Source organism: Oncorhynchus masou, chromosome 24 (genome assembly GCF_036934945.1).
Source record: "Oncorhynchus masou masou isolate Uvic2021 chromosome 24, UVic_Omas_1.1, whole genome shotgun sequence".
Lineage (NCBI taxonomy): Eukaryota > Metazoa > Chordata > Actinopteri > Salmoniformes > Salmonidae > Oncorhynchus > Oncorhynchus masou.
Window position 1 is genome coordinate 109,846,290 of NC_088235.1, and position 24,103 is coordinate 109,870,392.

Genomic DNA, 24,103 nt, shown 5'->3' on the forward strand with positions numbered 1-24,103 from the left:
TCTGGGGCACAACTAACTCCCACTGCCCTGACATGGTATCTAGGGTTGGGTCGTGTCAGTCTCCCTGTCTGGGGCACAACTAACTCCCACTGCCCTGACATGGTATCTAGGGTTGGGTCGTGTCAGTCTTCCTGTCTGGGGCACAACTAACTCCCACTGCCCTGACATGGTATCTAGGGTTGGGTCGTGTCAGTCTCCCTGTCTGGGGCACAACTAACTCCCACTGCCCTGACATGGTATCTAGGGTTGGGTCGTGTCAGTCTCCCTGTCTGGGGCACAACTAACTCCCACTGCCCTGACATGGTATCTAGGGTTGGGTCGTGTCAGTCTCCTGTCTGCGGCACAACTAACTCCCACTGCCCTGACATGGTATCTAGGGTTGGGTCGTGTCAGTCTCCTGTCTGGGGCACAACTAACTCCCATTGCCCTGACATGGTATCTAGGGTTGGGTCGTGTCAGTCTTCCTGTCTGGGGCACAACTAACTCCCACTGCCCTGACATGGTATCTAGGGTTGGATCGTGTCAGTCTCCCTGTCTGGGGCACAACTAACTCCCACTGCCCTGACATGGTATCTAGGGTTGGGTCGTGTCAGTCTCCCTGTCTGGGGCACAACTAACTCCCACTGCCCTGACATGGTATCTAGGGTTGGGTCGTGTCAGTCTCACAACTAACTCCCACTGCCCTGACATGGTATCTAGGGTTGGGTCGTGTCAGTCTCCCTGTCTGGGGCACAACTAACTCCCACTGCCCTGACATGGTATCTAGGGTTGGGTCGTGTCAGTCTCCCTGTCTGGGGCACAACTAACTCCCACTGCCCTGACATGGTATCTAGGGTTGGGTCGTGTCAGTCTCACAACTAACTCCCACTGCCCTGACATGGTATCTAGGGTTGGGTCGTGTCAGTCTTCCTGTCTGGGGCACAACTAACTCCCACTGCCCTGACATGGTATCTAGGGTTGGGTCGTGTCAGTCTCCCTGTCTGGGGCACAACTAACTCCCACTGCCCTGACATGGTATCTAGGGTTGGGTCGTGTCAGTCTCCCTGTCTGGGGCACAACTAACTCCCACTGCCCTGACATGGTATCTAGGGTTGGGTCGTGTCAGTCTTCCTGTCTGGGGCACAACTAACTACCAGTGCACAGTCACCTTATAAATACCAGATTCTCATTTATCTGATGGGCTGTGAGTGTAACAAATGGCTGGAAGTATCTGTAAAGGGAAGGGGCTTTATAACAACGTATCTGTAAAGGGAAGGGGCTTTATAACAACGTATCTGTAAAGGGAAGGGGCTTTATAACAACGTATCTGTAAAGGGAAGGGGCTTTATAACAACGTATCTGTAAAGGGAAGGGGCTTTATAACAACGTATCTGTAAAGGGAAGGGGCTTTATAACAACGTATCTGTAAAGGGAAGGGGCTTTATAACAACGTATCTGTAAAGGGAAGGGGCTTTATAACAACGTATCTGTAAAGGGAAGGGGCTTTATAACAACGTATCTGTAAAGGGAAGGGGCTTTATAACAACGTATCTGTAAAAGGGAAGGGGCTTTATAACAACGTATCTGTAAAGGGAAGGGGCTTTCCATCCAGGCCACGTAATAGAGGCTTTATAACAATGTAGATAAGTGTGACATTGGAGCTGTATGGACTGAACACAACACATATATGGTAGTGAACAGACAGGTTAAAAGGTAGGTGTGTGTGGTGTGTCCACAGGCCTGCAGGTAGCCTAGTGGTTAGAGCGTTGGGCAGGTAGCCTAGTGGTTAGAGCGTTGGGCCAGGTAGCCTAGTGGTTAGAGCGTTGGGCCAGGTAGCCAAGTGGTTAGAGCGTTGGGCCAGGTAGCCAAGTGGTTAGAGCGTTGGGCCAGGTAGCCAAGTGGTTAGAGCGTTGGGCCAGGTAGCCAAGTGGTTAGAGCGTTGGGCCAGGTAGCCAAGTGGTTAGAGCGTTGGGCCAGGTAGCCAAGTGGTTAGAGCGTTGGGCCAGGTAGCCAAGTGGTTAGAGCGTTGGGCCAGGTAGCCAAGTGGTTAGAGCGTTGGGCCAGGTAGCCTAGTGGTTAGAGCGTTGGGCCAGGTAGCCTAGTGGTTAGAGCGTTGGGCCAGGTAGCCAAGTGGTTAGAGCGTTGGGCCAGGTAGCCAAGTGGTTAGAGCGTTGGGCCAGGTAGCCAAGTGGTTAGAGCGTTGGGCCAGGTAGCCAAGTGGTTAGAGCGTTGGGCCAGGTAGCCAAGTGGTTAGAGCGTTGGGCCAGGTAGCCAAGTGTTTAGAGCGTTGGGCCAGGTAGCCAAGTGGTTAGAGCGTTGGGCCAGGTAGCCAAGTGGTTAGAGCGTTGGGCCAGGTAGCCAAGTGGTTAGAGCGTTGGGCCAGGTAGCCAAGTGGTTAGAGCGTTGGGCCAGGTAGCCAAGTGGTTAGAGCGTTGGGCCAGGTAGCCAAGTGGTTAGAGCGTTAGAGCGTTGGGCCAGGTAGCCAAGTGGTTAGAGCGTTGGGCCAGTAATCGGAAGGTTGCTGGATCAAATCCCCAAGATGACAAGGTAAAAATCTTCCCCTGAGCAATATACAGAACTAAGTCAAAGGCTCAGACACACCAACTCATCCAAGGGCCCCTCCCCACTTGAACCACCCTCCGCACCGTTCTCCGGGCGCCAAAGACGTGGGTGTTCTTTAATGGAAGCCTTTCCAACATAATCCAGGTAGAAGCAGGAATTCCCCAGGCCAGAGTTTCTATGCATGCGGATGACTCAACTCTATGCCGTGGATGTTAATTAAAGGCAGCCCCACGCACCTCTCTGATTCAGAGGGGATGGGTTGAATGCGAAAGACACATTTCAACTGCATAAATTCAGTTGGACAACTGACTATGTATCCCCCTTCCCCTAAATAGATCTCCCTCTCCAGACTGTCAGACAGACCAAAGCAGTGAGATCGTGTAGGGGAGCTACTGTCAGAAGCTACAGGAAGCTACTGTCAGAACGTGTGTACACCCCCTATAACACCCCTGTCCTTCATCCTCTCAGACCAAGTATTCGCTGCTGGCCAACTACAGGCCATAGCCAAGAGTAAGACTCTGCTCTCCCTTCCCAACCCCACAGACCCCAGCCAGCGCTGCTATGTGCTCAGGATGGGCCAACAGAGTCACAGCGTTATGGGTGAGATAAACATTTCCTGGTTGAGGTCACTGGCTAAGGACAATAAAGGCGACTAACAAACGGGTGTGAATCTCTCTCTCTCTCTGTGTGAGCCTGCCTTCCTGTAAGTAGATGATTAGGTGGTCTAGAATAGAGTAGCTGGTAGCTACCCCGTTTGGCCACTAGTGGGCGCTAATATTTACCCCCCAGCGTCATAGAAAGGCCCAAAGCCTGCGCTAAAAAAAACAATCTACTGTCCAACTAAGAGCTCCATTTGCTGTCTTTGAGATTCTTCTGGGTAACCTTTTTCTCATTGAGGAGGCACGTGATATGATGGCGTGTGGCCTGTCCGTGTGCTGGTTCTTCTATCCTTGTGGGGACCTAAAATACCTAAAAGCCCCCAAAAACAAGACAAACTGTTCCTCGTTGGGACAAAGGAGATTTTAAGCTCAGGGGATAGGGTTAGGGGTTAAGTTTAGGGTTTGGGTAAACAAAATAAGATTTTGAATGGAAATTCATTTTAGGTCCCCACGAGGATAGAACAAAACGTGTGTGTGTGTGTGTGTGTGTGTGTGTGTGTGTGTGTGTGTGTGTGTGTGTGTGTATACATGCTAGTGTGGGTTTAGCCAGAAAAAAAAAAAAAAAAAAAAAAAAAAAAAAAAAAAAAAAATTGGGTCGAGGTGTCTCTCTAAGTGGAAAAGAGGAGAGAATGATTGATTAGCGGTATGTATCAGGTCTCCCCTGACAGTCTCCGGCAAGTTGTAGGTGTGGGATAAACAGAACAGTGTTGAAACGTGGCCTGGAGGTCTGAGAGTAAAGCAGGCTTTCCTGTGTGGTGTTGTTGGCTCTTTCCTAACGCAAAAGAGACGTTGGTCTCAATGAGAATTCCCCCGCCTAAATAAAGGGTAAATACTCTAGGATTGAGCAGCAAACCATTGAAGGCTAGCGTTGGAGGCCTAGCGTTGGAGGCCTAGTGTTGGAGGCCTAGCGTTGGAGGCCTAGCGTTGGAGGCCTAGACTGCCTCACCTGTCTCATGAGCTCCTCCTGGCGTCTCTGGATCCTCTCTCTCTCCAGCTGGATGCGCTGCAGCCTCATCTTCTGCTGGGTACTGACAACCACGCCCAGGGGACTGGACAGACTCATCATCCCAGCCTGGGAGCTCTGCTGCTGGGGGAGGGAGCCAGGTGAACCCAAGGCCTGGGCCTGTTGGGGCTGCTGCTGGGTGTGTTGCAGGTGCTGCTGGTGGTGGTGTTGGGACATCACTATGGAAGGAGAGACAGAGAGAAGGGAGGGGGTTGTTATCCAGGCTAGAAAACAATTCCAGTGAAGAACAGAGACAAAAAAAGGTGAGGCTTTAAGAGGCTTTTTTTTTTTAAGCTGATAGTACTGTGTACATATCAGCACAGTCAGACTATCGCATTACTAACTACAGGTCTAGTCAATCAGGTGAACAGGAGCTGAATCTGAAAACTGAGCTCAGCTCATTAGCTCCACATCACCTCTTTTTCACACCACTGCTCTGGGAAAGAGCCATCAACAGTGTTTATAGTGTTGTCTCTCCTCCCTGCTGCAGCGACCACCACAGATCATCAACAGTGTTTATAGTGTCGTCTCTCTCTCCTCCCTGCTGCAGCGACCACCACAGAACATCAACAGTGTTTATAGTGTTGTCTCTCTCCTCCCTGCTGCAGCGACCACCACAGAACATCAACAGTGTTTATAGTGTTGTCTCTCTCCTCCCTGCTGCAGCGACCACCACAGAACATCAACAGTGTTTATAGTGTTGTCTCTCTCCTCCCTGCTGCAGCGACCACCACAGAACATCAACAGTGTTTATAGTGTTGTCTCTCTCCTCCCTGCTGCAGCGACCACCACAGAACATCAACAGTGTTTATAGTGTTGTCTCTCTCCTCCCTGCTGCAGCGACCACCACAGATCATCAACAGTGTTTATAGTGTTGTCTCTCTCCTCCCTGCTGCTGCAACCTCCACAGATCATCAACAGTGTTTATAGTGTTGTCTCTCTCTCTCCTCCCTGCTGCAGCGACCACCACAGATCATCAACAGTGTTTATAGTGTCGTCTCTCTCTCCTCCCTGCTGCAGCAACCACCACAGAACAGCAACAGTGTTTATGGTGCTGTCCATGTTTCTGAAGCTGCCACATAACGGACAGCCATTTCTGACCGAAAAAAAGTTCTGTTACAGAAATCTCTCATTTGTTGAGGGAAAACCTTCCCTATTCCCTCAAACCTTGCTCTCCTTACGTGGACACATGTAAGCATCGCATGCACGCAACCAATAGGGCCTGACCTATAGCATAATCACATCAATAAATGGGTTATAACAACCCCCGAACACCATAACATGACAGCAAAATGGATGCATAGGACGTGACAAAAACTCAAAAAAAGGGGGGGGAGTCAGATATATGGAATAAATTTGACAGGTTGTGGAAAATACTGGAGATCAACAAAAAGTGCATATTCTGTATAACAGCTGCTGTTAGATTACAATATTTTTGTTGTTCTAACTGTTTGGAACAACGTAAAAAGACTAAATAAATGTCTTGTAAGTTTAAAAAATAATGATCATTTCAAAAGACAATATTACAGCAAAGATTAAAAACAGTCGCTCGTAAATTTAATTACCGACATGGAATGAGAAATGTATTGTTTTACGCTAATTATTATAAGGGTTGCTTTATTATTTTACAACTAAAATGCTTGATTGCATTTCAAATCATGAATGGTGAGGAGAAATGTGCAGTTTAAAATAAAAATATAATGTGTACTTTTCGAACGGTTATGGTGACCATAGCAGAATACAAAAGCCAAGGTCTGTGCTCACATACTCCCTAAAGACCTTCGCCAAAATTACTGTTATTTTTTCCCCTCGAGCCACCGTAGCAACATAGCCAGAAAACCATTCCTCAAAATGGTCTGAATTATTCCAAGATAAAGATTTCTTGATTTCATTCATTTGACATTTTAGTCAAGTAATGCCCAAAATGACGAAGGGGTTGTGGACTTCAGATACCGAACTTCAGCTACCCCTTTTTTTTAAAGTGCGCACGAAACACCCGGAAAAAATACCAGCCGAAGAAACCAAGACAAACAAAAGCATCAAAAAAAAGTGTCAATTTATGTGCAAACTTTTTCAACTGTGAAGCTTTACTGACATCCAAAATTGCATGACCTTACAAACACACACAGTGTATGTGTTCACACACACCAATGCTACTTCAGATGTAAACAGTGAACAGAGATTACACAGTCTGCCAAAACACTGAAATAACCTGACCAAGCTCTCACTGTAAACAGAGCCTCAGCCACGTACTCTAAAAGCACACCAGCAATATGGATAGACTACCGCTGCTGTGTTTAAGAGAAAGCAGATGGTCAGATTAGAGACTAACCCCCAGCAATAGCATCTAGACTTTGTTATTCTAGCTAAAAAAAGGGGAGGGGGGGCAGTACGGCTATATTTAGAAAAACTAAAAATCAGAGAGCATTGATTTGGGGACATGACTACAGTCTTCAGCCAGGTAATCATCAGGTCATTCTACTAAAGACTACTAAATCATTTTCAAGCAAAAATGGGTTGTCTTTGTTCCCAGCGGTCGTTAAGAATTAGCTAAAAGCTAGCCCCTCGTGGCCGACTCAAATTCAGTGTGAATACATAGAACCCCCCCCCGCAGCAACACCACTCTACAAAGTTGCCCAGGCGGTTCACCCCCCCCCCCCCCCATTACATGCTCCAGTGTGAGCAGAGCCCACACCAACCCCAGTAGCACAGCTCTGGGGTCTGTACACCCCACCGCCCTGCATCTCATATTTCCTGGTCTTCCACTGACATTTCTGCCTGCCCCAACAGGTAGTTTTTACTAGGCAGTCCCGTCGCCTGTTGGCTACTCTATACTTAGGCCCTGCAACATACCTAGGCCCTGCAACATCCCTAAGCCCTCCGACATGGATTTGCCCCAAACACAACACATTTTATTCGGGACAAAATAGTTTATTTGCAAACAGGCTGCATGTTTTTGAATATTTAAATTCTGTACAGGTTTCCTTCTGTCATTTAGGTTAGTATTGTGGAGTAACTAAAATGTTGTTGATCCATCCTCAGTTATCTCCTATCACAGCCATTCAACTCTAACTGTTTGGCCTCATGGTGAAATCCCTTAGCGGTTTCCTTCCTCTCCGGCAACTGATTTTGGAAGGTTTCCTGTATCTTTGGAGTATCTACCAATAGGTGCCCTTCTTTGCAAACCACTGGAAATCCTCCCAGGTCTTCGTAGTTGAATCTGTGAAATTCACTACTCGACTGAGGGACCTTACAGACAATTGAATGTGTAGAGTACAGAGATTGGGTAGTGATTCAAATATCATGTTAAGCACTATCATTGCACACAGAGTGAGTCCATCGCAACTTGTGATTTGTTGAGCACATTTTTACTCCTGAACTTAATGAGGCTTGACATAAAATGAATTTGTAAACATAATTCCACTTTGACATTATGGGGTATTGTGTTTGTACAGTGACAAAATCTCAATTTAATTAATGTTAAATGTAACAACAAAATGTGGAAAAGGTCAAGGGGTGTGAATACTTTCTGAAGACAGTGTGTGTATAGACAAGATTGTACTGAGAATAATCTGATGAGTGAGAAAACACTTGTGACTCATGCAGTCTCAGGAAAGAAACAGCACATGCTTTTTTTTGTGCAACTTTTTCAAATCATGCAACATTTAACCTATAGGCTTATGTTATTTATTTATTTCACCTTTATTTTACTAGGCAAGTCAGTTAAGAACAAATTCTTATTTTCAATGACGGCCTGGGAACAGTGGGTGAACTGCCTGTTCAGGGGCAGAACGACAGATATGTATCTTGTCAGCTCAGGGATTTCAACTTGCAACCTTTTGGTTACTAGTCCAACTCTCTAACCACTAGGCTACCCTGCCGCCCCAAAGCAGATGGTCAGATTAGAGACTATATGTTTTGATAATGTTCACATCACAACTGAAGAAGCCAGATAACTCTAACCCCGAGCCTATCGACCTTAGACGAGAGGTCTGCACGGGACCCATGTTTTGGTACATTGCCCGTCTGCTTCCGCAAGATCGCTGACGGCGCCGGCAGGGTTTTTTTGTTGCCAACATCCAATGAGTGCATGATTTCATAAGACATTTGCTGTTTTGAATTAAAGTCCTTTTATTGAAACAAACTCCAGTGTAAACAAACTAATTTGAAGCAGCACAGACAAAGAGTCCCTGCAAGACAGAATACATTTCTTTGGCGGAGGGGGGGGGCGAGTTCACCTTGTAAACTTTCCAAAATCATCTAAACTTGAACTGTCAGTAAAGAAAAGGCATCTGATAGGCTGACTTGCGCCCAATCACAAGCCATTGTTTCATTGCCTTTAGAACATGATTAACAGCATGGTTTCCAGTGGAACCTCAAGCTTTTAGAATTCATCACAAGCTCAAATCACATTGGAGAATTGTTTTTGCCACTACTACTGTTTGGAGCAGGCGCGTAATCCAGTGAGCCCCAGTTAGAGGAGAGACACAAGCAGCCAGAATACGAGCAAGGAATTAATGTGATAGATATGTGGTTTTATACACAATTCACAATGCATTTACAAACCTCACGTAACACATTTACAATCATTATGAAATAATTTCAACAAAATAAATACACAATAATAAATAAATGACTCCACACATATTAGCAGGCAAAATAAAAACCAGATTAAATTGAGAATAGTCTGACGGGGGAGATTATTATCAAGTGCTTGTTAAATTGTGAATGACAGACTGATGAAGTGTGTACAGCTGGTGTAAGAAACATGAGCAGAGCTCATGCCTTTCATGTGACTTCTTTCAAATCAGCATTAGAGTCCCATCATGCAGCCTTACAATTGTAATACAAATCTAAAACACACAGCCCAACGCTTGTAGAACAACTACAATTGCATAAATAACTAAATGTGGAGCTAAAAAGGGCGCAGACAGTCTGGTGATTTCACTGTGGAGTCCCTCTCAGGACCTCGGTTTGCCTTTGCCTCCTCTCTTCGCCCTCTCCCTTTCCCTCCATCTCAGTCCTTTGCCTCCTCTCTTCACCCTCTCCCTTTCCCTCCATCTCAGTCCTTTGCCTCCTCTCTTCGCCCTCTCCCTCCACCTCACAGTCCTTTGCCTCCTCTCTTCGCCCTCTCCCTTTCCCTCCATCTCAGTCCTTTGCCTCCTCTCTTCGCCCTCTCCCTTTCCCTCCACCTCACAGTCCTTTGCCTCCTCTCTTTGCCCTCTCCCTTTCCCTCCACCTCACAGTCCTTTGCCTCCTCTCTTCGCCCTCTCCCTTTCCCTCCACCTCACAGTTCTTTGCCTCCTCTCTTCACCCTCTCCCTTTCCCTCCATCTCAGTCCTTTGCCTCCTCTCTTCACCCTCTCCCTTTCCCTCCATCTCAGTCCTTTGCCTCCTCTCTTCGCCCTCTCCCTCCACCTCACAGTCCTTTGCCTCCTCTCTTCGCCCTCTCCCTTTCCCTCCACCTCACAGTCCTTTGCCTCTCTTCGCCCTCTCCCTTTCCCTCCACCTCACAGTCCTTTGCCTCTCTTCGCCCTCTCCCTTTCCCTCCATCTCAGTCCTTTGCCTCCTCTCTTCGCCCTCTCCCTTTCCCTCCACCTCAGTCCTTTGCCTCTCTTCGCCCTCTCCCTTTCCCTCCACCTCACAGTCCTTTGCCGCCTCTCTTCACCCTCTCCCTTTCCCTCCATCTTACAGTCCTTTGCCTCCTCTCCCTTTCCCTCCATCTTACAGTCCTTTGCCGCCTCTCTTCACCCTCTCCCTTTCCCTCCATCTTACAGTCCTTTGCCTCCTCTCTTCACCCTCTCCCTTTCCCTCCATCTTACAGTCCTTTGCCTCCTCTCTTCGCCCTCTCCCTTTCCCTCCACCTCACAGTCCTTTGCCTCTCTTCGCCCTCTCCCTTTCCCTCCACCTCACAGTCCTTTGCCTCTCTTCGCCCTCTCCCTTTCCCTCCATCTCCCTTTCCCTCCACCTCAGTCCTTTGCCTCTCTTCGCCCTCTCCCTTTCCCTCCACCTCACAGTCCTTTGCCTCCTCTCTTCACCCTCTCCCTTTCCCTCCACCTCACAGTCCTTTGCCGCCTCTCTTCACCCTCTCCCTTTCCCTCCATCTTACAGTCCTTTGCCTCCTCTCCCTTTCCCTCCACCTCACAGTCCTTTGCCGCCTCTCTTCACCCTCTCCCTTTCCCTCCATCTTACAGTCCTTTGCCTCCTCTCCCTTTCCCTCCATCTTACAGTCCTTTGCCGCCTCTCTTCACCCTCTCCCTTTCCCTCCATCTTACAGTCCTTTGCCTCCTCTCTTCACCCTCTCCCTTTCCCTCCATCTTACAGTCCTTTGCCTCCTCTCTTCACCCTCTCCCTTTCCCTCCATCTTACAGTCCTTTGCCTCCTCTCTTTGCCCTCTCCCTTTCCCTCCATCTCAGTCCTTTGCCTCCTCTCCCTTTCCCTCCATCTCACAGTCCTTTGCCTCCTCTCTTTGCCCTCTCCCTTTCCCTCCATCTTACAGTCCTTTGCCTCCTCTCCCTTTCCCTCTATCTTACAGTCCTTTGCCTCCTCTCTTCACCCTCTCCCTTTCCCTCCATCTTACAGTCCTTTGCCTCCTCTCCCTTTCCCTCCATCTCACAGTCCTTTGCCTCCTCTCTTCGCCCTCTCCCTTTCCCTCCATCTCAGTCCTTTGCCTCCATCTCTTTGTCCTCTCACTTTCCCTCCATCTCACAGTCCTTTGCCTCCTCTCTTCGCCCTCCCCCTCTTTCCGTGGCAGTTCAGTGTGTCTCTCTCCCCATCTATCAGCTGGACTTGAAGTCTGGATGAAGAGCAAAGGAACCTACATAGCTTACCTACCCTCAACACAGACTCAATGTGTGTGTGTGTGTGTAAGTGTGTGTGTGTGTGTAAAGCACAGACATTTATGGACCACAAGATTTTCCTCAGAGACCCCTATTGTTACATCACGTACTTCACAATTGGGGAAAATACCCATCCGTGATCTTCCTATTAAACTCAATGATGTAATTCCCGGAGGCTCAATGCACGGCCATTTTGGATACAAAGCTGTTAGTTGCAACGGTCTCCATGTTTGGTGACGGGGGCAGACAGGAAACGCAGGCTATTCTGGAGGAAACTCCGCAGAGTTGTCACTAGCTGGCACAGACACAAAGTAAAAACTACAGCTGATTTTAAGCCTAACTTTAACCACACTGCTAACCTTAAATGAAGACCAAAGTGCAAATGTTTGTTTTCATTCATTTTGACAAAAGAGCCAATTTTGACTTTACAGCTGGCCCATCTAGTGCAAATCGATCGGTTCTCCCTGCAGGACAAGACTCATCCCAATAAACGTCAAACTGTACAGGAAAGGCGGCAAGTAGCCTAGTGGTTAGAGCATATATTCAAACACATCCAATAGATGATGGAATTATTCCTTGTTTTTATAAAACCAAATAGCCAAAGTAGAGGCATAAGGTTTGGACAGGGGCCAAACAGACAGACGGTATGCATGCAACTGCACACAGAAATACACAGAGCAGCATCTTTAGGGTCGGGTCTGGGACACGGCAGGACACACCCTATCAGAGAGCGCAGATTGGGGAGGCAGAAAACAGACTGCAGTCTGGCCAGATGTGCAGAGCTCCACACGGCCTCAGCCACAAGTAAAATAACACTCCTAAACCACCTCCTGTTCCCCCACCCTCTCCTCTTCTGCTCTCCCTCCCACACTCTTATCCTCCACCTCCCCCTTACCCCCTCTTCCACCCTCCTCTTCAAGGCTACCACTGGGTGTCACACCAACCCGACTACAATGATGGAAAACACATGATCAGATAGATGAGTTCAACAAAACGACGAGCCAGCAACCCCTCACAGCTCCCAGTCACGATATCAGCAGAGAGAGAAAAGTTGGGGTAACGGAAAGAGCAGCAGTAAAATAGAGGTAGATATAAGGGGAGAGAGTTGAGAGAGAGGTAGAGAAAAGGGGGAGAGTTGAGAGAGAGGTAGAGAAAGGGGGAGAGTTGAGAGAGAGGTAGAGAAAAGGGTAGAGTTGAGAGAGGTAGAGAAAAGGGGAGAGAGCGAGAGAGGTAGAGAAAAGGGGAGAGTTGAGAGAGAGGTAGAGAAAAGGGGAGAGAGCGAGAGAGAGGTAGAGGAAAGGGTAGAGAGAGAGAGGTAGAGGAAAGGGTAGAGAGCGAGAGAGAGGTAGAGAAAAGGGGAGAGTTGAGAGAGAGGTAGAGAAAAGGGGAGAGAGCGAGAGAGAGAAGTGGGGAGACAGTAAGTACTAAGTCTTAGTGGGGATGCTCTGCCAACAAAGACCTTCTTGTTTCATTTACTTCCTAGAAACAGCTGTCCAACAGGGTCAGAGGAAAAAAAAACTGGAAAAACTGAAACGCTTCAGTCTCGAAAATCTGCACTAAAACCTCCACCATCCCCTGCTCCAAACAAGAGCTCCCCAACACACACACACGGAGCTCCCCAACACACACACACGGAGCTCCCCAACACACACACACGGAGCTCCCCAACACACACACACGGAGCTCCCCAACACACACACACGGAGCTCCCCAACACACACGGAGCTCCCCAACACACACACACACGCAGAGCGCTCCCAAACACGCAGAGCGCTCCCAAACACGCAGAGCGCTCCCAAACACGCAGAGCGCTCCCAAACACGCAGAGCGCTCCCAAACACGCAGAGCGCTCCCAAACACGCAGAGCGCTCCCAAACACACAGAGCGCTCCCAAACACACAGAGCGCTCCCAAACACACAGAGCGCTCCCAAACACACAGAGCGCTCCCAAACACACAGGGCACTCCCAAACACACAGGGCACTCCCAAACACACAGAGCGCTCCCAAACACACAGTCCACCAGTTAATATCTGTCCGTGTGCATTACATTTGATAAGAGAGCTTAGGGAGTTCATGTCAAAGTGACACATGTAAGGGGGACAGAGTTTGTATACATGCGTGTGGACAGTGGTCAGGGACCAGGCAGGCAGAAGCGCTCACACTCTTCTCACGCACAGGCAGTCTCAGAGGACAACCTCTTGTGCAACAGGAACCCTGTTTGGGCAGCTGGCTGGGGGAGAGAGGGAGTCACAAGTCTGGCCTAAACCTCTTGTAAAAAAGGCATAATAACATGAACTATAAGATAATTTTAATGAATATTGAAAACATTATGTTTTTTTTTGTCAAGGGTAACAGTAATGTGGTGTTGAAATAACGACCCTATAAAATCTGTGATGTGGAGAACGTGGGCGGAATCACAGAATCCAACAATATACAACAACAACAAAAACCTATTGAAACTTTAGGAACATTTTATTAATATGAATTAAGAATAAGATAAGACCTAATGCATCAGTATTCGTGTTTTACTTCATCTGTCTGATGAGGCAACGTAGGAAAACTGAACGAAATTAGGGCACCTGCCTGGGTCGGTCTCTTGCCACATCTCTCTAGGGACCTAACAGGCCTGGGCCGGTCTCTTGCCACATCTCTCTAGGGACCTAACAGGCCTGGGGTCGGTCTCTTGCCACATCTCTCTAGGGACCTAACAGGCCTGGGGTCGGTCTCTTGCCACATCTCTCTAGGGACCTAACAGGCCTGGGGTCGGTCTCTTGCCACATCTCTCTAGGGACCTAACAGGCCTGGGGTCGGTCTCTTGCCACATCTCTCTAGGGACCTAACAGGCCTGGGCCGGTCTCTTGCCACAACTCTCTAGGGACCTAACAGGCCTGGGGTCGGTCTCTTGCCACATCTCTCTAGGGACCTAACAGGCCTGGGCTGGTCTCTTGCCACATCTCTCTAGGGACCTAACAGGCCTGGGCCGGTCCCTTGCCACATCTCTCTAGGGACCTAACAGGCCTGGGTCGGTCTCTTGCCACATCTCTCTAGGGACCTAACAGGCCTGGGGTCGGTCTCTTGCCACAACTCTCTAGGGACCTAACAGGCCTGGGCCGGTCTCTTGCCACATCTCTCTAGGGACCTAACAGGCCTGGGCCGGTCTCTTGCCCCTTCTCTCTAGGGACCTAACAGGCCTGGGCCGGTCTCTTGCCACATCTCTCTAGGGACCTAACAGGCCTGGGCCGGTCTCTTGCCACATCTCTCTAGGGACCTAACAGGCCTGGGCCGGTCTCTTGCCACATCTCTCTAGGGACCTAACAGGCCTGGGCCGGTCTCTTGCCACAACTCTCTAGGGACCTAACAGGCCTGGGCCGGTCTCTTGCCACATCTCTCTAGGGACCTAACAGGCCTGGGCCGGTCTCTTGCCACATCTCTCTAGGGACCTAACAGGCCTGGGCCGGTCTCTTGCCACATCTCTCTAGGGACCTAACAGGCCTGGGCCGGTCTCTTGCCACATCTCTCTAGGGACCTAACAGGCCTGGGCCGGTCTCTTGCCACATCTCTCTAGGGACCTAACAGGCCTGGGCCGGTCTCTTGCCACATCTCTCTAGTGACCTAACAGGCCTGGGTCGGTCTCTTGCCACATCTCTCTAGGGACTGCACAGGCCTGGGTCGGTCTCTTGCCACATCTCTCTAGGGACCTAACAGGCCTGGGGTCGGTCTCTTGCCACAACTCTCTAGGGACCTAACAGGCCTGGGCCGGTCTCTTGCCACATCTCTCTAGGGACCTAACAGGCCTGGGCCGGTCTCTTGCCCCTTCTCTCTAGGGACCTAACAGGCCTGGGCCGGTCTCTTGCCACATCTCTCTAGGGACCTAACAGGCCTGGGCCGGTCTCTTGCCACATCTCTCTAGGGACCTAACAGGCCTGGGCCGGTCTCTTGCCACATCTCTCTAGGGACCTAACAGGCCTGGGCCGGTCTCTTGCCACAACTCTCTAGGGACCTAACAGGCCTGGGCCGGTCTCTTGCCACATCTCTCTAGGGACTGCACAGGCCTGGGCCGGTCTCTTGCCACATCTCTCTAGGGACATAACAGGCCTGGGTCGGTTTCTTGCCACATCTCTCTAGGGACCTAACAGGCCTGGGTCGGTCTCTTGCCACATCTCGAGGGACCTAACAGGCCTGGGCCGGTCTCTTGCCACATCTCTCTAGGGACCTAACAGGCCTGGGCCGGTCTCTTGCCACATCTCTCTAGGGACCTAACAGGCCTGGGCCGGTCTCTTGCCACATCTCTCTAGGGACCTAACAGGCCTGGGCCGGTCTCTTGCCACATCTCTCTAGGGACCTAACAGGGTTTTGTGGTGAGTTGGATCTCCACAGATAACCCAGTATCTGGGTGAGGAACGCGCTGAGAAGAGAGGCTCCCTGGACACTTCCCTATATCATATCATTCTGGCCCCCGCCATCAGACCCCTGGCCTGGCTGTTATCAGACCCCTGTCATCAGTCCTGGGAGACCCCGTTAGTAGTCCAACTGTTGATGCTGCCGAGACTGGTCAGAGTTCATAGTCCCCCCTCCTGGCTCGCCAGTCAAGGGGTATGAATACTTTTCGGAGGTACTGCAGCTTCACACAGGCAAAGCTCTGCCCCTAGGGGGGTACAGAGTTAAGGGGTCAAGGGTCAGGTATGATGGATCAAGGTGCATAGTCTGATTAGTTCGGTGCTCGTGTGTGATCAGGGGACTTTAAGTGTGAATGGGGTTGACCGGTTGGTTGGGTTGATCAGGTAGTGATTTAGAAGGTGGGACGGGGACGGGTTACGGTCCAGAGGTTACTCACTGAGGCAAGCGTCCACACGCGGGTTGAGCCAGGACATTCGCTGTGTTTTGTGGTCAATGAAGTAGATCTCTTCCTGAATATTTTCAGCCTGCTCCCAGCCATCAGGCAGCTCCCCTGTTCACAAGCAGCAGCACCCTGTCAGCCAGAGTACTTCACCTTTACCATGCCCGTTGAAATCAGATTAAAATGACTAGTATTGTCATTCCTAATTCTATGGCTATAACCTTTACCGTGGCTGACTGATGCAGTTCCCAGGGACCACATTTCACAGTAATGTAAATTTGAATGGACAAGTTTTTGGTTGTTTAAAATCTTTGGAATTTGAAACAGAAGCAGGTCTGACTTAACCTTCAACAGTTGTTCCTCAGTTACTGACCTATTTATTTACCTTTTCGTTCCATCGGGTGACTGGATCAAGAATAAAAACAAATCAAAGAGTTGAAGTGGAGTAGAGAGCTTATCGACTGACCCGTCTTGATGAGTCAGCATGAGTAACAGTGGAGATAAGCAGGAATCGTGACAAGAGCTAAATCTGAGAACTGCTGAGTCAACACCCAAGTGGGATCAGGGGTCACTCACTGGGTTGCCATGGGAGATAGAACACAGGGCAAAGGGACGGGAAATTCCACTGAATCTATTGTAGAATTACAGGGACAGTGGTCATCGTCAGCCTTGGTAATGGAGAGATACAGGTTCCAACCGTTTTGATTACGAGTGTGTCTTGGGAGTTGGGTTGTGAACATAGACACTTTTCCATTCTCTGTAAGTTAATGGACAATGAAGTACATATCTTGAAAATCAGGTGTTTTAGTGCAGGTCTGAAACAAAACCTTGCACACCATCACCTCTCTAGGGCCAGGATGGATGATAACTCTAGAAACAAGAATCACAACACTCCTCAAGGAGTAGACAGCATGATCCAATCAGTAATCATATGCCTATGAACCAGAATTATACTGTTAGCATTGAGGTGGTGTGCCCTAGCAGGAACCAGAGTTATACTGTTAGCATTGAGGTGGTGTGCCCTAGCAGGAACCAGAATTATACTGTTAGCATTGAGGTGGTGTGCCCTAGCAGGAACCAGAGTTATACTGTTAGCATTGAGGTGGTGTGCCCTAGGAGGAACCAGAGTTATACTGTTAGCATTGAGGTGGTGTGCCCTAGCAGGAACCAGAGTTATACTGTTAGCATTGAGGTGGTGTGCCCTAGCAGGAACCAGAGTTATACTGTTAGCATTGAGGTGGTGTGCCCTAGGAGGAACCAGAGTTATACTGTTAGCATTGAGGTGGTGTGCCCTAGCAGGAACCAGAGTTATACTGTTAGCATTGAGGTGGTGTGCCCTAGCAGGAACCAGAATTATACTGTTAGCATTGAGGTGGTGTGCCCTAGCAGGAACCAGAATTATACTGTTAGCATTGAGGTGGTGTGCCCTAGCAGGAACCAGAGTTATACTGTTAGCATTGAGGTGGTGTGCCCTAGGAGGAACCAGAGTTATACTGTTAGCATTGAGGTGGTGTGCCCTAGCAGGAACCAGAGTTATACTGTTAGCATTGAGGTGGTGTGCCCTAGCAGGAACCAGAGTTATACTGTTAGCATTGAGGTGGTGTGCCCTAGCAGGAACCAGAGTTATACTGTTAGCATTGAGGTGGTGTGCCCTAGCAGGAACCAGAGTTATACTGTTAGCATTGAGGTGGTGTGCCCTAGCAGGAACCAGAGTTATACTGTTAGTATTGAGGTGGTGTGCCCTAGCAGGAACCAGAATTATACTGTTAGCATTGAGGTGGTGTGTCCTAGCAGGAACCAGAGTTATACTGTTAGCATTGAGGTGGTGTGCCCTAGCAGGAACCAGAATTATACTGTTAGCATTGAGGTGGTGTGCCCTAGCAGGAACCAGAATTATACTGTTAGCATTGAGGCGGTGTGCCCTAGCAGGAAGTCCACTGTGTGCAGCTCACCAAGCACTAATAAAAATAACCAGAGCATGTCTACCTCTGCTAAACTTCCCAGAAAAGCAAGAAAAACATTCAAGCATCCCATAAGTGTTAAAAAATAGCCGACGTTAACATATGTAGCTTAAGAAACGAGATTCATGAAGTCAATAATTTGCTAATAACAGATTAACATTCACATTCTGACAATCTCTGAAACTCACTTAGATAATACCCATGTTTTGTAATTATTCGTATTTATTTAACTAGGCAAGTCAATTAAGAACAAATTCTTATTTTATGATGACGGCCTACCCAGACGACGCTGGGCCAATTGTGCGCCACCCTATGGAACTCCCGATCGCGGCCGGTTTTGACACAGCACGGGAACGAATCAGGAACGAGCCAAATCGGGAGCCCTTAAAGCCCTTGTTGTTGTTGATGTAAAGAATATTTGTTGGTCCGTGATGTGTAATGACGCAAATAGGTCTGGCTGTACAACTGATTGGCAAACGTATTTCAAAATTGAGAAATCATACGACGAAACTGAATAAAAAAAAAGAAGAAACTATGAAACAAAGACAACATTTACATAGATAACTCCGCTCCACCATTCCGTGAATCAGATGGCATCAAAGAGCCCACTGATACTGCCAATTACTTGAATAATGTTTTCATTGGCAAGACTTTCGAACTTAGGCATGATATGCCAGCAACAAATGCGGACACTACACATCCAAGTAGATCTGACCAAATTATGAAAGAAAAGCGTTAAACTTTTTTTTTCTTTCTCGTAGAAGAGGTGGGGAAAAAATATTGCAGATGGAAAATTACGAAGGATAATAGCGGACAATATTGCCACATTTTCAATTTGAGCCTTCAAGAAAGTGTGCGCCATCAGGCCTGGAGTGAAGCAACAGTTGTTCCCCTACCTGAGAAAAGTAAGCCCCTCTTTACTGGCTCAAATAGCCGAAAAGATACAATGCTATTTTACAGTAAACAAATTGATAGACATTCACCACACTTATAGGATATTCAACAAGCACAGCACTTACACAAAAATGACTGATTGGCTGAGAGAAATGTATGATAAAAAGATTGTGTGGGCTGTTTTGTTAGACTTCAGTGCGGCTTTTGACATTATTGATCATAGTCTGCTGCTGGAATAAGTTGTGTTATGGCTTTACACCCCCTGCTATAATGTGGATAAAGAGTGACCTCCTGTCTAACAGAACACAGAGGGTGTTCTTTAATGGAAGCCTCTCCAACAAAATCATATTGATACAACATCTTAACAGCACTATCAACAAGGCAGGTCCTACAGGCCCTAGTTTTGTAGCACCTGGACTACTGTTCAGTCATATGGTCAAGTGCCACAAAAAAAGGACAAATTGCAATTGGCTCAGAACAGGGCAGCACGACTGGCCCTTGGATATACACAGACGGCCAATAATAACATGCATGTCAATCTCTCCTGGCTCAACGTGGAGGAGAGATCGACTTCATCACTACTTGTATTTGTGAGACATATTGACATGTTGAAAGCACCCATGCAAACCCCACAAGACATGCCACAAGAGGTTCCTTCACAGTGCCCGAGTCCAGAACAGACAATGGGGAGGTGCAGAGTACTACATATATTCCACATAAACTAACTCATGCCAGCAGTAAAATTTGATTGAAAAAAAATAAAAATAAACCTTATGGAACAGCAGGGACTGTGAAGCAACACAAACATAGGTACATGCATACAAACACACTACACACACACTAGATGTGTGGTTGTAGAGTACGAGCCTGAAGGCACTCATTTAATATTTTGTGAAATCTGTAATGAATGTAAATGTTTTTCAAATGTATAACCTTAATTTAGCTGGACCCCAGGAAGAGAAGCTGCTGCCTTATCAGGAACTAAAAAGGGACCCATAATAAACCCCAGGAAGAGTAGGGGAGGGGGGGGAGGGGAGGGGAGGGGAGGGGGAGGGGAGGGGAGGGGAGGGGAGGGGAGGGGAGGGGAGGGGGGGGAGGGGAGGGGAGGGGAGGGGAGGGGAGGGGAGGGGAGAAAAGAAGGGGAGGTGAGACAAGGGGAGGGAAGAGGAGACAAGGGGAGGGAAGAGGAGACAAGGGGAGGGAAGAGGAGACAAGGGGAGGGAAGAGGAGACAAGGGGACGGGAGGGGGGGGGAAAGAAGGGGAGTGGAGACAAGGGGAGGGGGTAAAAGAAGGGGAGGGAGAGGAGAGAAGGGGAGGGGAGAGGAGAGATGGGGAGGGGGTAAAAGAAGGGGAGGGGAGAGGAGAGAGAAGGGGAGGGGGAAAAAGAAGGGGAGGGGAGACAAGGGGAGGGGGTAAAAGAAGGGGAGGGGAGAGGAGAGAGAAGAGGAGGGGAGAGGAGAGGAGAGAAGGGGAGAGGGGGAGAGAAGAGAAGGGGAGGGGAGAGAAGAGAAGGGGAGGGGAGAGAAGGGGAGGGGAGAAGAGAGAAGGGGGAGGGAGAGGAGAGAAGGGGAGGGGAGAGGAGAGAAGGGGAGGGGAGAGGAGAGAAGGGGAGGGGAGAGGAGAGAAGGGGAGGGGAGAGGAGAGAAGGGGAGGGGAGAGAAGGGGAGGGGAGAGAAGGGGAGGGGAGAGAAGGGGAGGGGAGAGAAGGGGAGGGGAGGGGAGAGAAGGGGAGGGGAGAGGAGAGAAGGGGAGGGGAGGGAGAGGAGAGAGAAGGGGAGGGGAGAGAAGGGGAACAAAGCAGTGGAAAATAGCCATCAGGACAAGACAGACAGAGAATTCCTCTTCAACAAAGACTGGGGCGTTTGCCAGCATTGTCAACGCCGGAGAGAGGAGGGGAAAGGGGTGTACAACACACAGAACTGTACAGAGAGGGGGAGGGAGGCAAACCGTGGAGAGAGGAAACAGTTTTGTAATGGTACCCGTAATGTTTCTCTGATGTTCGTGTCCAGTTTTCCGTTAGTTATGGGAACCTTCTATATATGTTAGCAAAAACCTCCGGAGAACCTATTTAGCATGTGTTGGGGTTTGAGTTAAGAGAACATACCCTTAAGGTCAAACAGAATTGACCAAGAACGTGGTTAAAAATCAGAATAGACGATATTAAATGTTCTAGATATATATTGGCCTTTTACCGTTATATATCTACCGTTGTATTGGTATCGGACGATAACTCCACCGATAACCAATATTCAATAGTTAGGAAGAGAATCTGAGGCTCATTCTCATGATGTTTCTTTATTGTCACAATATAAGAAATCAACATCTGAACCATATTTCTTGGACAATTACTCTGGGATGACAATTTATGAGAACTCAGTGTAGAAAAAAGTGACACGAATTCCCCCGCTGTAAAACAGTACATTTCCTGCAGATATAGGTTTAAAAACATTGGATCCGGTATTGGACCCAAAAGGCCCATGTGGGTCGGGTTCTAGTTTCATGGGACGTTGCAAGAATATTCATGTGTCCAGTTTTCTGAATTTTAGGACAATATTCCATCAACGACACACCAAACATACGGACCTTGTTAAATAAAGGTTCAATAAAGATTTTTTTAAATCCCATGTTCTCAGAGTATAATATATTCATGTTCGAGACACGTTTCATGGGAAAGTTGCAAGAAGTTTACAGTTTCTATGTAAGATTAGTGTGCTGTGATAGAATATTTATTTGAATTTAACCAGGTAGGCCAGTTGAGAACAAGTTGTCATTTACAACTGTGACCTGGCCAAGATAAAGCAAAGCAGTTCGACACAAACAACAACACAGAGTTACACATGGAATAAACAAACATACAGGCCAATAACATACATATACACATATATATATATATATATATATACACATATATATATATATATATACACATATATATATATACACATATATATATATACACATATATACACACACACACACACACACACACACACACACACACACACACACACACACACACACACACACACACACACACACACACACACACACACACACACACACACACACACACACACACACACACACACATACATACATACATACATACATACATACATACATACATACATACATACATACATACATATATATATATATATACATATACATATACATGTGTGTGGAAATGAGGAGAAGGGAGGTAAAGGCAATAAATAGGCCATAGTGGCGAAATAATTACAATTTAGCAAATCAAATGAAATGTATTTATAAAGCCTCTTCGTACATCAGCTGATATCTCAAAGTGCTGTACAGAAACCCAGCCTAAAACCCCAAACAGCAAGCAATGCAGGTGTAGAAGCACGGTGGCTCGGAAAAACTCCCTAGAAAGGCCAGAACCTAGGTAAGGGGGTAGTTTGGCGAGCCAATGCTAACTAGCATTGACTGGAAGCCTTCAGGAACAACTACAACATTTGTTGTTAGGCGGGGAGAGGGAGAGAGCGAGCGATAGAATGAACATTTGAGTTGGACATTGAAAGAACAGCACCTGTGAATCAGTCACCAACATCCATTTCAAATACAGATTTTATCAATGTGAAAACTTTCCATGGAAGATTGACAGAAACGTGTGTGTGTGAGCAGATCTCCTGTGGAGGCACCTTGATGTACCAGTAAACTCCCTGGACGTCTACCGCAGGGTCTTACCCCCTCAATCTCTCTCATTAATGCAGAGATACATCAGGTCCCATTTTTACAGTCTTTAGTACGACTCAGCTGGGGATCCAACTTCTAACTTTCTAATCTTAGGGCAGAGACACTAACCACAAGGCCACGGAGTAGACAGGAGAAACACATCCCAGTGGCGTTTCAACAAGTAGAGTGGGGCGGTGTACAGACAATTATTCAGGATGAGAGACTCTATTCATACACATACACCCAGTCACACACCTCTCTGTCACAGCCACCCCCCGTCTGTGCCACCCTACCCTCCCTGTCCCAGCCACCCTCCCCTCCCTGTCCCAGCCACCCTCCCCTCCCTGTCCCAGCCACCCTCCCCTCCTCTCTGTCCCAGCCACCCTCCCCTCCTCTCTGTCCCAGCCACCCTCCCCCCCTCCCTGTCCCAGCCACCCTCCCCTCCCTGTCCCAGCCAGCCAACCCCCCCTCTCTGTCCCAGCCAGCCACCCCCCCTCTCTGTCCCAGCCACCCTCCCCTCCCTGTCCCAGCCACCCTCCCCTCCCTGTCCCAGCCACCCTCCCCTCCTCTCTGTCCCAGCCACCCTCCCCTCCTCTCTGTCCCAGCCACCCTCCCCTCCTCTCTGTCCCAGCCACCCTCCCCTCCTCTCTGTCCCAGCCAGCCAACCCCCCTCTCTGTCCCAGCCAGCCAACCCCCCTCTCTGTCCCAGCCAGCCACCCCCCTCTCTGTCCCAGCCAGCCACCCCCTCTCTGTCCCAGCCAGCCACCCCCCTCTCTGTCCCAGCCAGCCACCCCCTCTCTGTCCCAGCCAGCCAACCCCCCTCTCTGTCCCAGCCAGCCAACCCCCTCCCTGGTCCCAGCCAGCCAGCCAGCCCCCCCTCCCTGTCCTAGCCAGCCAGCCCTCCCTGTCCTAGCCAGCCAGCCAGCCCCCGCTCTGTCCCAGTCAGCCCACCCTCTTTCCCAGCCCCCCCCCTCTCTGTCCCACTGTCCTAAATTCCTAAGTGTTTCACTTGTTTGTCTCTCTTTATGTTCTCCCCCTCCTCTCGCTTTGTTTACCCCTCCACTGCCCACTCCACCCATCACTCTCCAGCGGTAAACACCTAAAATGGCCAAAGGCACACACACACACACACACACACACACACACACACACACACACACACACACAGTAGTGGGGCGGCAAGTAGCCTGGCGGGTAGGAGCATTGGGCGAGTAACCGGGAAGTTTGCTGGATCAAATCCCTGAGCTGACAAGGTAAAAATCAGTCATTCTGCCCCTGAGCAAGGCAGTTAACCCACTGCATTCAGTTGTACAACAGACAGACACAGTCAAACCTCTCAACACAATATCAACAAAGAGTTGTTCTTCCTGGCATGTTGTCTGTAGAACAAATAACAAAGCACGAGGCCTTCCTGGGGTTGTGTTTGACACCCCTGCTTTAGAGAGCCGTGCCCATTGGCCTGTCCCTCTAGAGAGCCGTGCCCATTGGCCTGTCCCTCTAGAGAGCCGTGCCCATTGGCCTGTCCCTCTAGAGAGCCGTGCCCATTGGCCTGTCCCTCTAGAGAGCCGTGCCCATTGGCCTGTCCCTCTAGAGAGCCGTGCCCATTGGCCTGTCCCTCTAGAGAGCCGTGCCCATTGGCCTGTCCCTCTAGAGAGCCGTGCCCATTGGCCTGTCC

The 24,103-nt window shown here is 48.9% G+C and overlaps 1 protein-coding gene across 2 annotated transcripts in view; it reads right to left on the reverse strand.

Moving 5' to 3' along the window:
• Positions 1-24,103, reverse strand: part of LOC135513258 (WW domain-containing transcription regulator protein 1-like) — an 84,021-nt gene that overhangs the window by 12,973 nt on the left and 46,945 nt on the right. For both annotated transcript variants that reach the window (XM_064936110.1, XM_064936109.1), the window contains exon 3: positions 4,147-4,382. In XM_064936110.1, the coding sequence (XP_064792182.1) occupies positions 4,147-4,382 (236 nt within the window). The remainder of the gene's footprint in view (positions 1-4,146; positions 4,383-24,103) is intronic.